The 14,595-nt window shown below is 32.5% G+C and overlaps 1 protein-coding gene across 2 annotated transcripts in view; it reads left to right on the top strand.

The window, feature by feature from the left end:
- LOC140151356 (uncharacterized) overlaps positions 1 to 3,582 on the top strand; it is a 140,866-nt gene extending 137,284 nt beyond the window's left edge. For both annotated transcript variants that reach the window (XM_072173669.1, XM_072173670.1), the window contains one exon: positions 226 to 3,582. In XM_072173669.1, the coding sequence (XP_072029770.1) occupies positions 226 to 310 (85 nt within the window). In that variant the 3' untranslated portion in view covers positions 311 to 3,582. The remainder of the gene's footprint in view (positions 1 to 225) is intronic.
- The last annotated feature ends 11,013 nt before the right edge of the window (positions 3,583 to 14,595 follow it).

Raw genomic sequence — 14,595 nt, 5'->3', positions numbered from 1 at the left:
TGAGTTTTAAAATATTGGACGAGACGGTCCCAATAAATATTGGGCGTAAAGCATCCAATTTTATCATTATTATGTTTTGGATCCAATATTTTCACCACTTGGATTCATCAAAACATAATAATTACAAAAATTGGAGCAACTTAACATTAGAAAAATATATTTTAAAAACTACCGAAGCATAAATAACTAACTTACTCTACTATACTATTCCTTTACTTTTGCTAGGTCTACAGTAGCAGAAATTAATAGTTATGAGAATCCATGGCCAGTGAGCACAGAAGAATTTGAGCCACCCAGGACAACATTATAACAGGAATTGAACCGGAGTCTACTTCAAGTCAAGGACGCAATCAAATGTATTCTGGTGAATATGTTCCTGAAAACAAAACATTGGTATGCTTCTAACCTGAAATACAAAGCAACCTGGAGACTCATTATTGTATAAGCAATTGCTAAATAAGGAGATTTGTGAAAAGGACACAACCAATAAGAAGACTCCTTAATTATACAAAACGTTGAGCCCAAGCCAATGGTGAGACTTTATAAATGAAGGTTTCAGCCAATCAGGAGAACTTTTTGAAAAAAAGTCATAACCAACCAGTGAAGCAGACAATGACAGCAATGTATCATAATACGCTTTTTTCAATATGATACACCTGTGATTTTGACTGAGTGATGGTTTTGAGAAAAGTTTAGATGTTATTGGCATAAACTTTACACAGTGTAGAAAACAGTGCCAAGGAGGTGCCTTAATGTGGGAATATGTACCAATCAGCTGGACTGATATAGTAAAAACAAGCATTTGAAAAATTAATTACACCAAATTAGGAATAAATGTACATAAATTGCCTTTGTATTGAAATAGGTAGTATTGAGATTTTACCATCAATTTATAAAATTTGTTTTAATTTTTCACGTATCAGTGATGATCTGGAAAGTGCTTGATTTTACCATTTTTGTTAAATCTTGTAAATATATGTTCCAAAGTAGATTTCATATAAACAGTTATTAGCTATTAGCTAATGACATTCATATATTGATGAAACAATTCTATCTATTAAACAACTAAGACATACCTTTGCACAAATCAATTAAGCATTCATGTGTGCTGAGACAAAATAAAACCTTATAGGTATTTTTGTCTTTGGAAGATGTGTTTAATTCAAATTACAGTGCACATAAGTTTTTATGCCAACCGGGGACATACAACACACAGTTCGATTTGATTTTTTTTAAACAAATTTCTGTCAACTGGGGTCATCAATAGGTCATCCTTAGTTGTAGTAATATCATTTGTGCCATCTACAGACTATAGGGGTGTCCAGTGTTAAACAAAAACACCCTTACACACATACATGAACATGAATGATCATGACTATGTAGGACCAAGTAAATTATACCATCACAAGTTTTACAGAACTGTTTTGTTTTATGCCTGAAAATGCACTTTGTAAAGAGAAAATAATGTAACAAAAGTTTTATAATGATGTAATCTTATTCTCTGTATAAAATGTGCCTAAACCCTCATTCGCCTTGCTTGTGTAAATAAGTATCAAATATTTTGTATGTTTTATAAAAAAAAGATGTCATGTTTCACATGTACAAAGTTTTATCCAAAATTTGTTCTTATTAAATGGTTTTGATATTAACTTCTAGCCATACTTAAGTTTTTAGAATTAAGTTTTTTTCTCTTACGAGAGTTTTAGGTGTAGTTTTCATCTTCAGTACTTGAAACATTACATGTGATAATTGCAATAAATATGACCAATTTAGCAATAATGTACAGTAAATTTACTTGTGTGTGTTATATAACTGCCAGCCACAAGATAGATAATGTTTTGTATATAAAGTTTTCTATAATGAAACAACATGTTTGTAAAAGCATAGCTTTTGCTATTGTGCTATTCCAGTTGAAATCCATACACCCCCTGTGGACGACATGGCCTTAATCTCCCACACAGGGGGTGTAGATTTCAAATGGAGTCACTCATTCAGGTAACCCCATTTGAAATTCACACTCCCAGTGTGGAAGATTAAGATCATGTCTTCCACAGGGGTGGATGGATTCCAACTGGAACAGCCCATTGTATGAATTAATCCCCTTTGTGAAAACGATTTGATAAATTACCTGTCACAGTAAAAGTGATCATTTTCGCACATGTAAATTTTCATGCTTTTCTGATTGGGAACTTCTTTGCTTGTTTTTACATTTCTTACATAGTTATATTCATAAAAGAAAATTTTTTGTATTTTTGTTCATGTAGCTGTGTTTGAGTGCAAAAAGCGCAAAATTACAGGTCTGTGAAAATGCCCACTTTTACAGTGTTATGTGTGACAATAACATACTGAAATTTAAATCAATTCTTCCAGAATGCTCAAGTTTTTTTGTCTACTAATGTTGTGACAGCCAACATTGGTTGAAAATAAGACAATGCTGACTGATGATTTAAAATTTTTTATAATTATTAATTTTTTCTATAAAACTTGTTAAGGATAAATGGTTTGAAATTGCTTAAAAATGGTTGATAAATTGGAAGAATACCTTTTAACCATTTTCTCTTCAGAAATATCATAAAAATATGAAAGTATATGCCTTCCCTATTGGATTGCATGGTTCCTTATACCCCAGTATTTATAGGTTAATGAACGCGTATTACTTGTTGGGAGAAAACTTGACACATCAATATCAGCATAAGTGCATTATTTTGTATAATTTCTCGAGCAACAATTAATATGTGTTCATTAACCTATTTCATACACGAGAAGAAAAAAACATGATTTTTGCTGTTTTTATAACAAATTTATCACTAAAAATGTTGGAAAATAGAACCAAATATAAATGCATCAACCCATCCGAAAAATAAAATGAGCCTACATGACGCGAACGCATGCGGAAAACTGTGTGTAGTACGCGGAGTGCACATTATACACAATGTACTCCGCTACTTTTCTAACTGCTTTTCTGATTGGCTGCTTTGATATAAGAGTGTATGAATTATAGGTTAATACATGCGTATCACTTGTTGGGAGTGAAATTGTACAAAATAATGCACGCGTACTGAGATGTTGATGCGTCTAATGCACAAGCCCCGAAGGGGGGAGTACATTAGACACATCAACATCTCAGTACTGGGTAAATAAAGCGTTCAAAAGCAGCTTGTCGGTCGATCCAGAACATGAAATTTTTTATTTCAGTGCCTTATTTTGTGGAAATATTGAATTTTTTTTAATGATTAACTTTTCATGTAGTAGGTTTCAAAGCATGGGGGCGGTGGACGCAAATCTACATTAAGGTCAATGTTATGTTGCATTTTGATGTGGCAGTCTTGTCCATAATCATTAGAAATAGCATGGGTAACAATTATTTTGGCACAACCTGTATTGTACAAGATTTATCAGTATGCTTGCACACATTTGTTGGACTCCTTTGGTATTCCTATTTCATTACAGGGCTATGCAAAATTAGCTTGGAAACACTGTTTAGATAGTATTTCACTACTTCGTCACTGGGCGGGAAAAACCTCGTATATACTTTATGCCCCTGAACATGGATGAAGCAAACCATTCAATATAAAGTCTACACCTACATATGAGGTGTTTTCTGCATGTACTTTTGGCCCTTGAACATGGATGAAGCAACCTCTTCAATATAAAGTCTACACTTACAAGTGTTCAAGGGCCAAAAGTACATGAGGTTTTTTCCCGCCCAGTGACGACTTGCCCTATGAACAAAAAATATACGCCATTTTATATAATTATGTTTGTTACTTGTTAACCAGAATAGTATTAATATTGCCCATCTCCATGCAGGTGACAAGTGCAGACAACAAGTTGCCATTTTCTTTAACAATTAAAAAAAAAATGTAAATTTTCATTACCGTATTTGGAATCGGCATGAAAAATGCATTAATTTAAAATGAGTACAAACAAGAATACTATTGGTTCAGTAGTTCTTGAGCCTGTTCTTGAGATAGCTCTTGATGTTTTATGTTGAAATCTATAGCTAGCATGCAAAGTATTAATGCATGTGGCACATTCCCAATAAAAAATTCAAACCAAAATCAAACTAAAATGATAGAAATAATCTGTATATTAGTAATTGTCTTTATATTTAACAGAGATTTTAATGTAGACCATACTGCTGCTATTGTGACACGATCTGGTCCATGGGGGCCTAAGGCGGCAAATTTGAAATTGAGATGAAGGCAAAAATATAAGAGTAAAAACACAACAATTACTTTCGTAAGAAATAGACATCACAAAACTTAAGCACCAACTATGCTAGACCTTTGGTATTTTCAGTATATGATAGCCTAATGTAAGTAATTCAATTGTCAAAAATGTCTCCTTTGGCCCCTCATGGAGCAGATTGTGTCATATTTTCATTTTTGATGACACTATTTCATATTCCAGTCTTATTTGATCTGTTATAGGTAAATGGTATCTTCTGCAGTTTTGCAGTCATTTCTCAGAATAGTTACTGTATGCTCAATATTGGTGAAACAAAATTTTAATTTGTATATACATAGGCCACAGTTTTATACTGTAAGAATTTAAATGTTTTTCGTATAGATTGCCAATGTTTCGTCGGCCGTATCACATACTGATGTATTCGACATTTTTAACATTTTTGAGAAAATTGGTATATTAGTTTGTTATGTTCTACTCTATATATTCACCAAAAATCATGCCTCAAAGTGGCTTAATTAGTAAGATATTAATTAATGATGTCGTATTTGAAAAACCTCGGAATGTGTGTATCACATAACGACGTATTTGCCGATCACCTGTACTGCGCAAGCCTAGTATGTCGTATTTGCAATTTGAAGAATTTGCCGTTTCACATAGTGACGTATTTGCGCAACGTATTTGCGCGACTTTGTCATTACACAGTAAAATTGCTGTTTTGTGCTTTTCACATACTGATGTATTTGCGCAAATGTTTCACAATCACATAGTGATGTATTTGTACGACGACGTATTTGATTTAATATTGATTTTTTGCAAGTGAATTACTTTGAAAATATGGTATATTTGCATTACTTTTAACCAGGGTTTAATCGACAATAATGTTTTAATCAAGATTATGCAGCAAATGAAAATCTTTCAAATTTGATTTTCTCGAAATGCGTTTGTTTGCAAATACGTTAGTATGTGATGCAGCCGACGGTTTATTGGTAAATATGTTTGGTCCATATCGTTGTGGTTTTCTCAGGTGCCTAAGAAGGGTTGACCCTTACTCTTTGCAGGGTAATTAATCCTACAGTCTTGTGTGCCCTGTGCATGGCACTTGGCCTGTTGGAGATCCATGCCTGTGTCCTTTGGGATCTGGTCCAGTGGTCCTTCCATTTTGTTGGAGGATGTTCTGGCTACCAGCGTCTATTGAAGTTGTGCACATAGGCTTGGTATGGTAGTCTGTGTCATGGCATCCTGACAAAATGCCCAAACCACTTCAGCTGCCTCCTATAAACTACTATTGTGGTAGTGTTTGTGATGCTAAGACATTGTCTAAAATCACAAACACTTTCACAGAAGTGCACAGTAAATATGTTAGCATCGCTGATATGTCATTGGGTAACTTTGGCTTTCCTGATTTGTATGAGGTATATTGAATTGGGCTAATTGTGAATGTATAAGAAATGTTGTCAACAAACATGCCCAAATAGTCCAGGAGCAAGATCCCACAGGGGGCCTAAATAAGGACTTGGTTCATCCCCCACTACATACAAGGTTTGACACCATAGGTAGTTAGTATGGACCCTCTAGATCACTGCTAGGTAGGTAGTGGACTCAAATTGTGGTATCACTTTTTTTTTTTTTTTCATTTTATGTATGGACGTATAATCGCATAAATTCACCAAAAATATGACAAAATTAAGGGGTAGGGGAAATATTAACTCCAAGAACTCAACTTTTACTCATAATAATGAATTTATTTTGGTATGAATATGTAGCTAATTGATTGTTCTAACTGCCTAGTATTATTTGAAAGCAAACCTAGGTTTCATTTGATCATGATTTGAAGTGGCCAATCCATACACTAGTGAAAAATCAGATTTTCACAACAATGCGTAGGTTGGGTGTTTTTGTGACATTGGCTTCAAATTTTACTATTGTGCCAATTTCTATTTTCAAAATTGATTAAGTTTCCATTTTTAATTTTGTTTTTAATATCAAGCATATCTAGGCAAACTTTGATGTTCTGGTTCAAATATTTATGTATGTGCATGTTTGCTTGCATGTTGGTTTGTGTTGTGTGGGTTTGGGGTAGGGGGGTGTGGGTATGTGGGGTGGGTGCGGGGTGTGTATAGGGTTCAGGGTTGGGGAGTTTTACGTGTCTTAATATGTCACCCGGCTGAACTATATTACTTCTATTAACAAAATTTGTTTGTTAAGTTGCCATTCATGTAATATTTTGAATATTTATATGTGTGGGTGAGATCAACCGCTGTTTGTCAGGAAAATAGACTGAAAATGTAAAAAATAGTTACTTTTCCACATGTAGCAGCGTGTGTAACAATATTAAGGGTTACGGGAAATATAAACCATCATAACTCAACTTCAACTCATGATAATGAATTCATTTTAGAATTAATATGTAGCTAATTGATTGTTCAAACGTGTTAGTATTATTTTAAAGCAAAGCAAACATTAATTGTCAGGTAGATAGCCATAAAATGTGAGAAAAGGTTACTTTTCTATGTATAAACATGTCAAATATGGCATTATTAAGGGGTAGGGGAAATAAAAACCACCATAACTCAACCTTTACTCATAATAATGAATTCATTTTGGTATCAACATGTAGCTAATTGATTGTTCTAACTTTCCAGTGTTATTTTTAACAGAAAAACCATAAGATAGACATAAAATATGATAAAAATGTTAATTTTCCAATGTATAACAGCGTAAAATTTGACAATATTAAAGGTTAGGGGCGTACAAACCAACGTAACTTTCGACATTTATTCATTATTATTCATTCATTTTGGCATTAATATATAGCTATTTGGTTGTTGTAATCTTTTAAAGCAAAATAACCATTAATTGTTAGCTGGAAAGACATAAAATGTTAAAAAAATGTCAATTTTTCATGTGTAGTACCGTAAAATATGACAATATTAAGGTGTAGGGGACATTCAAATCACCAAAGCTCAGGTTTTACTGATGAAAATGAATTCATTTTGGTAACAATATGTAGTTAATTGTTAGATCTAACTTTCTAGTATTATTTAAAAGCAATTAAACCATTAGTTGTGAGGTAGATAGACATAAAATGTACGAACATGTTAATATTCAATGTCTAACAGTATCCTGTAAAAATGAACACACTCAAAATGCTGTAAAATAGGTATATTTGGCGAGTTATTTTAGAGCTTGAGAATGTGTTTAGGATAAAAAATGCTGACTGACTTCAAAAGTCCACCCTTCCCATAGAACAGTTTTTTACATCGCTTAACTGTAAAATTTACAGTTTCCTGTCAAGAAAATACAGTTGAAACCTGTAAAATTCATCTTTTTTACAGGATACTGTAAATTTTACAGGGTTTGGTTGGCAGATTGGCTGCACACACTTTTACTGTAAAATTTAGTCACGTGATATTTAGTACTTAATCGTATAAGTGACCATTCTTACAGTGTAGTAATGATATTGATATTGCTTAAACGTTGAATTATAACTCCAATTTTAATTTCAGCTTTGATAGGCCTAGATAATTTAAACTAAAAAATACAGTATTTGCCTGTTTTTATCAATTACAGCCAAATACTGTAAATAATTAACCTTTTTTTTACAGTATTTTACTGTAAATTTCACTGTTATTTTTACAGTGTAAGGGTAAGGGACATACAAATCACCAAAACACAGGTTTCACTGACGAAAATGAATTCCATTTTGGTATCAATATGTAGCTATTTGATTGTTCTCATTTTCTGGCATTATTTTAAAAACAATTAAACCATTAGTTATCAGGTAGTTATACATACAATATGAGAAAAATGTTAATATTCAATGTCTAACAGCGTAAAATATGACAATATTAAGGGGTAGGGACATACAAATCACCAAAACTCAAGTTTTACTGATGAAAATGAATTCATTTTGGTATCAATATGTAGCTATTTGATAGTTCTAACCTTCTAGTATTATTTTAAAAGCAATTAAGCTATTAGTTGTCCGGTAGATATAGACATAAAATGTATGAAAATGTTAATATTCAATGTCTAACAGCGTAAAATATGACAATATTAAGGGGTAAGGGACATACAAATCACCCAAACTCAAGTTTTACTGATGAAAATGAATTCATTTTGGTATCAATATGTAGCTATTTGATAGTTCTAACTTTCTAGTATTATTTTAAAAGCAATTAAGCCATTAGTTGTCCGGTAGATAGACATAAAATGTATGAAAATGTTAATATTCAATGTCTAACAGCGTAAAATATGACAATATTAAGGGTAAGGGACATACAAATCACCCAAACTCAAGTTTTACTGATGAAAATGAATTCATTTTGGTATCAATATGTAGCTATTTGATAGTCCTAACCTACTAGTATTATTTTAAAAGCAATTAAGCCATTAGTTGTCCGGTAGATAGACATAAAATGCATGAAAATGTTAATATTCAATGTCTAACAGCGTAAAATATGACAATTATTAAGGGTAAGGGACATACAAATCCAAAACTCAAGTTTTACTGATGAATATGAATTCATTTTGGTATCAATATGTAGCTATTTGATAGTTCTAACCTTCTAGTATTATTTTAAAAGCAATTAAGCCATTAGTTGTCCGGTAGATAGACATAAAATGTATGAAAATGTTAATATTCAATGTCTAACAGCGTAAAATATGACAATATTAAGGGTAAGGGACATACAAATCACCCAAACTCAAGTTTTACTGATGAAAATGAATTCATTTTGGTATCAATATGTAGCTATTTGATAGTCCTAACCTACTAGTATTATTTTAAAAGCAATTAAGCCATTAGTTGTCCGGTAGATAGACATAAAATGTTTGAAAATGTTAATATTCAATGTCTAACAGCGTAAAATATGACAATATTAAGGGTAAGGGACATACAAATCACCAAAACACAAGTTTCACTGACGAAAATGAATTCCATTTTGGCATCAATATGTAGCTATTTGATTGTTCTCATTTTCTGGCATTATTTTAAAAGCAATTAAGTTTCCCACGAGGGGTTGAAGGTCATAATGGGGCCAATACTAAAAAATTATCCTATCATGTTGTAATGTTGTAATCTCAAATTGTTCCTCTCATCGCTAAGAATTTTAAAAAAGACAATTGTCATAGTTCTCTGAAGCTTAGTTCAGGGGTTATAACGTCGAATATATCAATATCATAAATAAAGGTCAAAATTTTAAAATGGTCCAATTGCACCAATTAACGTAAGAAACCTCAATCGTATACTACATTCAAATTTTGGTGCAACGATTTGTATTCCTGTGTTCCCCTTCACAGTTAATGCAGCCAAAGTTGAGTTATGGTAATATTTCCCCTACCCTTAATATTATCATATTTGACACTGTTACACATGGAAGTTTTTTCTCACATTTCCTTTGTATCTACATAACAACTAATGATACCAGGACGTTCGATGAATTCATTATCAAGAGTAAAAGTTGAGTTATGGGAGTTTATATTTCCCCTACCTTGATATTGTCATATTTAGGAACCGTTCACAAACACTTGTAAGGGGGGGGTCTGAAAATTTTGACCCTCCTAAGGGGGGGGCCTGAAAAATGATCAAAAATTTTCCTGGAAAAATTTAGTTTATATGATTTTCTATGGGGTTGACCCATAATTTTCATGTCAAAAGGGGCCCTACAATTTTGAGGTCTGTAAAGGAAGGGGGCTCGAAAGAATATTTTATGATGAAATTTTTTTTGCATCAGGCCCTCCCCTTACAAGTGTTTGTGAACGGTCTATTACGCTGCTAGATATAGAAAATGACTTCTTCTGACAGTTTCTGTGTATCTACCTGACAACTAATGATCGCTTTGTTTATAGAAAGTTAGAACAGCCAATCAGATACATTTTGATACCAAGATGAATTCATTTTCATGAGTAAAAGTTGAGTTATGGCAGTTATATATTTCCCCTACCCCTTAATATTGTCATTTTACGCTGTTAGACATAGAAAAATTACCTTTTCCTCACAGTTTCTGTATATACTGCCTGACAAATAATGGTCGCTTTGCTTTAATATAATACTAGAAAGCTAGACCAATCACTTGGATATATTTTGATACCAAGATGAATTAATTTTCATGAGTAAAAGTTGAGTTATGGCAGTTTACATTTCCCCTACCCCATAATAGTGTCATATTTACGCTGTTAGACATAGAATATTTACCCTTTCCTCACAGTTACTGTGTATCTACCTGACAACTAATGATCGCTTTGCTTGGAAATAATACTAGAAAGTTAGAACAATCACTTAAATACATTTTGATACCAAGATGAATTCATTTTCAAGAGTAAAAGTTGAGTTGTGGCAGTTTATATTTCCCCTACCCCTTAATATTGTCATATTTATTTATGCTGTTAGACATAGAATAGTTACCTTTTCCTCACAAATACTGTGTATCTACCTGACAAATAATGGTCGCTTTGCTTTAAAATAATACTAGAAAGTTAGAACAATCACTTAGATACATTTTGATACCAAGATGAATTTATTTTCATGAGTAAAAGTTAAGTTATGGCAGTTATATATTTCCCCTACCCCTTAATATTGTCATTTTACGCTGTTAGACATAGAAAAATTACATTTTCCTCACAGTTTCTGTATATACTGCCTGACAAATAATGGTCGCTTTGCTTTAAAATATTACTAGAAAGCTAGACCAATCACTTGGATATATTTTGATACCAAGATGAATTAATTTTCATGAGTAAAAGTTGAGTTATGACAGTTTACATTTCCCCTACCCCGTAATATTGTCATCTTCACGCTGTTAGACATAGAAAAGTTACCTTTTCCTCACAGTTTCTGTATATCTGTCTGACAACTAATGGTTGCTTTGCTTTAAAATGATACTAGAAAGTTAGAACAATCATTTAGATACATTTTGATACCAAGATGAATTCATTTTCATTAGTAAAAGTTGAGTTATGGCAGTTTATATTTCCCCTACCCCTTAATATTGTCATATTTACGCTGTTAGACATAGAAAACGTACCCTTTTCTCACAGTTTCTGTATTTTATCCTGACAACTAATGGTCGCTTTGCTTTAAAATAATACAAAAAAGTTAGAACAATCAATTAGATATACATATTAAATTGAATTGAATAGAATTAATACCAAGATGAAGTCAATATCATGAGTAAAATATTTAGTTCTGATGATTTATTTTCCCCTACCCTTAATATTTTTCTATGTTATGCTGATATACGAGGGAAATCAACATCAGTTTTTTTTTTTTTTTTTTTTTAACATTTTTTTCTTTTTCCCAGTGGTTACTCACATCTACACATAAATATTCACATAAATGGAAACTTAACGGATTTTGTAAATGGAAGTTGGTGCAGTGAAGTGACATATTAAGACATGAACACACACATTCATCCCCTCACCCCCACACATACCCTATGTACACCCAGCACCCCCCACACACACCTCGTCCCACAGACACCCCAACGAACTCATACATATTATAATGATTGGAACTGTTACAATAATGTTTCCCTTGATATGCTTAACATTAAAAACAAAATTAAACATTAAAATTTAGATTAAAAAATTAAAAATGGAAACTGAATCAATTTTGAAAATAAAAAGTGGTATAGTTGTGAGATTTGAGGCCAATGTCAAACTTTACACATATGGTTTAAAAAATCAGATTACCACTCATTTATGGACTATATACTTCCAAATATGCTCAAATGAAACCTGTTTTTGTTTAAAAATAATACTAGAAAGTTAGGAAAATCATTTAGCTACATATTGATACCAAAATGAATTCAAAATCACGAGTAAAAGTTGAGTTATGGGAATTTATATCTCCCCTACCCCTTAATTTTGTCCTATTTTTGGTGATTTTATGCGATTATACGTCCATACATAAAATGACCTGTAAAAAAAAAAGTGATACCACAATTTGAGTCCACTACCAACCTAGCAGTGATCTAGAGGGTCCATACTTACTACCTATGGTGTCAAACCTTGTATGTAGTGGGGGATGAACGAAGTCATTTTTTTGAGGTTGCTGCTCCTGTACTAAAATATTCACCTATTTTAATTAGGCAAAAGACCAGGTTTGTAGCACATTAGGCAACAATAGCAATGTGATATTCTTTTGTATTTCTAATATAAAAAGCTATGTGCTATATGTGATGTATTTTTCATTTGTATATTTTTGGCTGCTTAATGACTATTTTGTCTCTTAAAACAAAAAGGACTAAAACTAGTTTCACATAGCTACATATGTGTAGGTTTGTGAAACAAACTTGTTTTTTACCTTATGTGATGAAAAATACTTATGTTCTACCAATCTAATAAATGTTTCCATGTACTATGTTTCATGGTGTATTTGAATAATATGTGATGGATATTGTCCAAAATAAACATTGTGATAATAATTTACTGTCATTGTGTTTCATTATGTGTGTATGTGTGGAAGTGACAGCCACCTTAAGAGAAAATCATCAAAATTCATATTTTTTGCATTTTTGTAAAAAGGTATGGGCCTGCAAACTGCACTCTTAGGAAAAGGGTTCCAAATGGGCTTTCTATTTGCCCTATCATGAGAACCTGTGATAGTTCTTAAAAAGAAACCATAAAAGGATCTTTGGTCACTCTTGACGAACCATTTTCGGTTCTCTGGTCACTCTAAAGAGACAGTAGAACAAATTATAAAAAGGTTTATTGTATTTTCAGAATGTTTTGATGGTTCTCCAAGGAAGACACTTTTGGAACTTTTTTTTTCCAAGAGTAAGAGATACAACCAAAAGCAAACTAGTAAAAGTTTTTTTTAATGTTGGAAGAATTTGTCCTTAGGTGAGGAAAAAACCTGTTATATGGGCGGACGGACCGTTCAAATAGGGTCGGTCTGACTTTGTTGCTTTTGTTTGTTTGTTTTTTCTGGAGGCTAAAATTATCCTAAAATTTCACCAAAATCTGAAGAAAAAAAAATTGATACTTTTTTGCAAATATTTTCTAAAAATGGCTAATTTTACATTTTTTTTTACATGAAATGGGTTTTTTTTTAATCTGTAAAACAGGTTTTTGTTCGTCGAAATATGGACACTTACATTATTACAGCTACACGCAATTGAATTGAGCTTCATTATCAGAACTTCTGTTTTCTTCCTTTGCTTCAACTTTGCACATTATCACATAAAATATACCTTATATGAGAATTTTATGGACCGAATCCTTCACTTTTAAGCTATTCGTACCAATTTCAAATACTTCTTTGTTTTTGCCAGGATCACTGATAATGTCCCTTAATGAGATGGCCAGATACTGTAAAGAAAGGTGACGTATAATAAGTAGGCCTATAGGCCTATGGTTACATAAATCTCCTTGGGGTGGCGCAGAGATAACTCAAGGTTGTGGGTTCGAATCCCTGCTGCGTCAACGTGTTGTGCCCTTAGACAAGGCTTCTTACCACCCAGGTATACAAATGGCTTTATTCAATGCCGAGAAGATAACAGAATTCGGAAAGTGGTTTGGCATACGTTGATGTTTCATGGTTTTCACCATCTTCCAAAGATAGCATGCGGGCCTAATAAAATGATAAAGAAAATAATTCATACAGTTAGCAGAACGCGTGTTAAGAAAAATTGAGAAAAGTTGAAACTTTTATGTGATCTAATAGCTATAGCATTGCGAGCCTAATAAAATAATACAGAAAATAATTCATACATTTAGCAGAACGCGTGTTAAGAAAGTGTATTTTGATATTTGTTTGTTTTTCGCCATCTACTCAAGATATATAATATTTAATATTTATAAAATACAAAATATTGAGAAAAGTTGAAACTTTTATGTTATAGTTATTTACGCGTGTTTTGGCATACGTTGATGTTTCGATGATTTTCTACTGAAGATAGCATTGCGGGCCTAATAAAATAGAAAGAAAATAATTCATACATTTAGTAGAACGCGTGTTAGGAAAGTATGTTTTGAGGTTTGTTTATTTTTCGCTATCTACTCAAAATAGTATTTATTTACGGCGAGGAGTGTATACAAACAATTTAAGAAAATAATGTTGAAACTTTTTTTTTTGCTATAGGCCCATCTACTGCAGAAAGTGAAGAAAACACTTGGGACCTAATAAAATAGAAAAGAAAATGATGCACATGCATTTAGCTGCACTTACGGCCGCATCTTTTTCTCTGAACGCACGACCATACCACGACCATACGAGTTATACTAAAGTGTTTTGCCATACGTTGATGTTTCGATTATTTTTGCTATCTACTGAAGATAGCATTGCGGGCCTAATAAAATAATACAGAAAATAATTTATGCATTTAGCAGCAGAAGTGTTAGAAAGGTCTTTTGGTGTATATTTCATGGTTCATGTTTATTTGTTATCTACTCAAGATAGCA

The sequence above is a fragment of the Amphiura filiformis genome, chromosome 4 (genome assembly GCF_039555335.1).
Source record: "Amphiura filiformis chromosome 4, Afil_fr2py, whole genome shotgun sequence".
In the NCBI taxonomy this organism is placed as follows: Eukaryota; Metazoa; Echinodermata; class Ophiuroidea; order Amphilepidida; family Amphiuridae; genus Amphiura; species Amphiura filiformis.
Note: the sequence above shows the minus strand (reverse complement) of the source record. Positions and strands in the feature narration are given on the sequence as shown.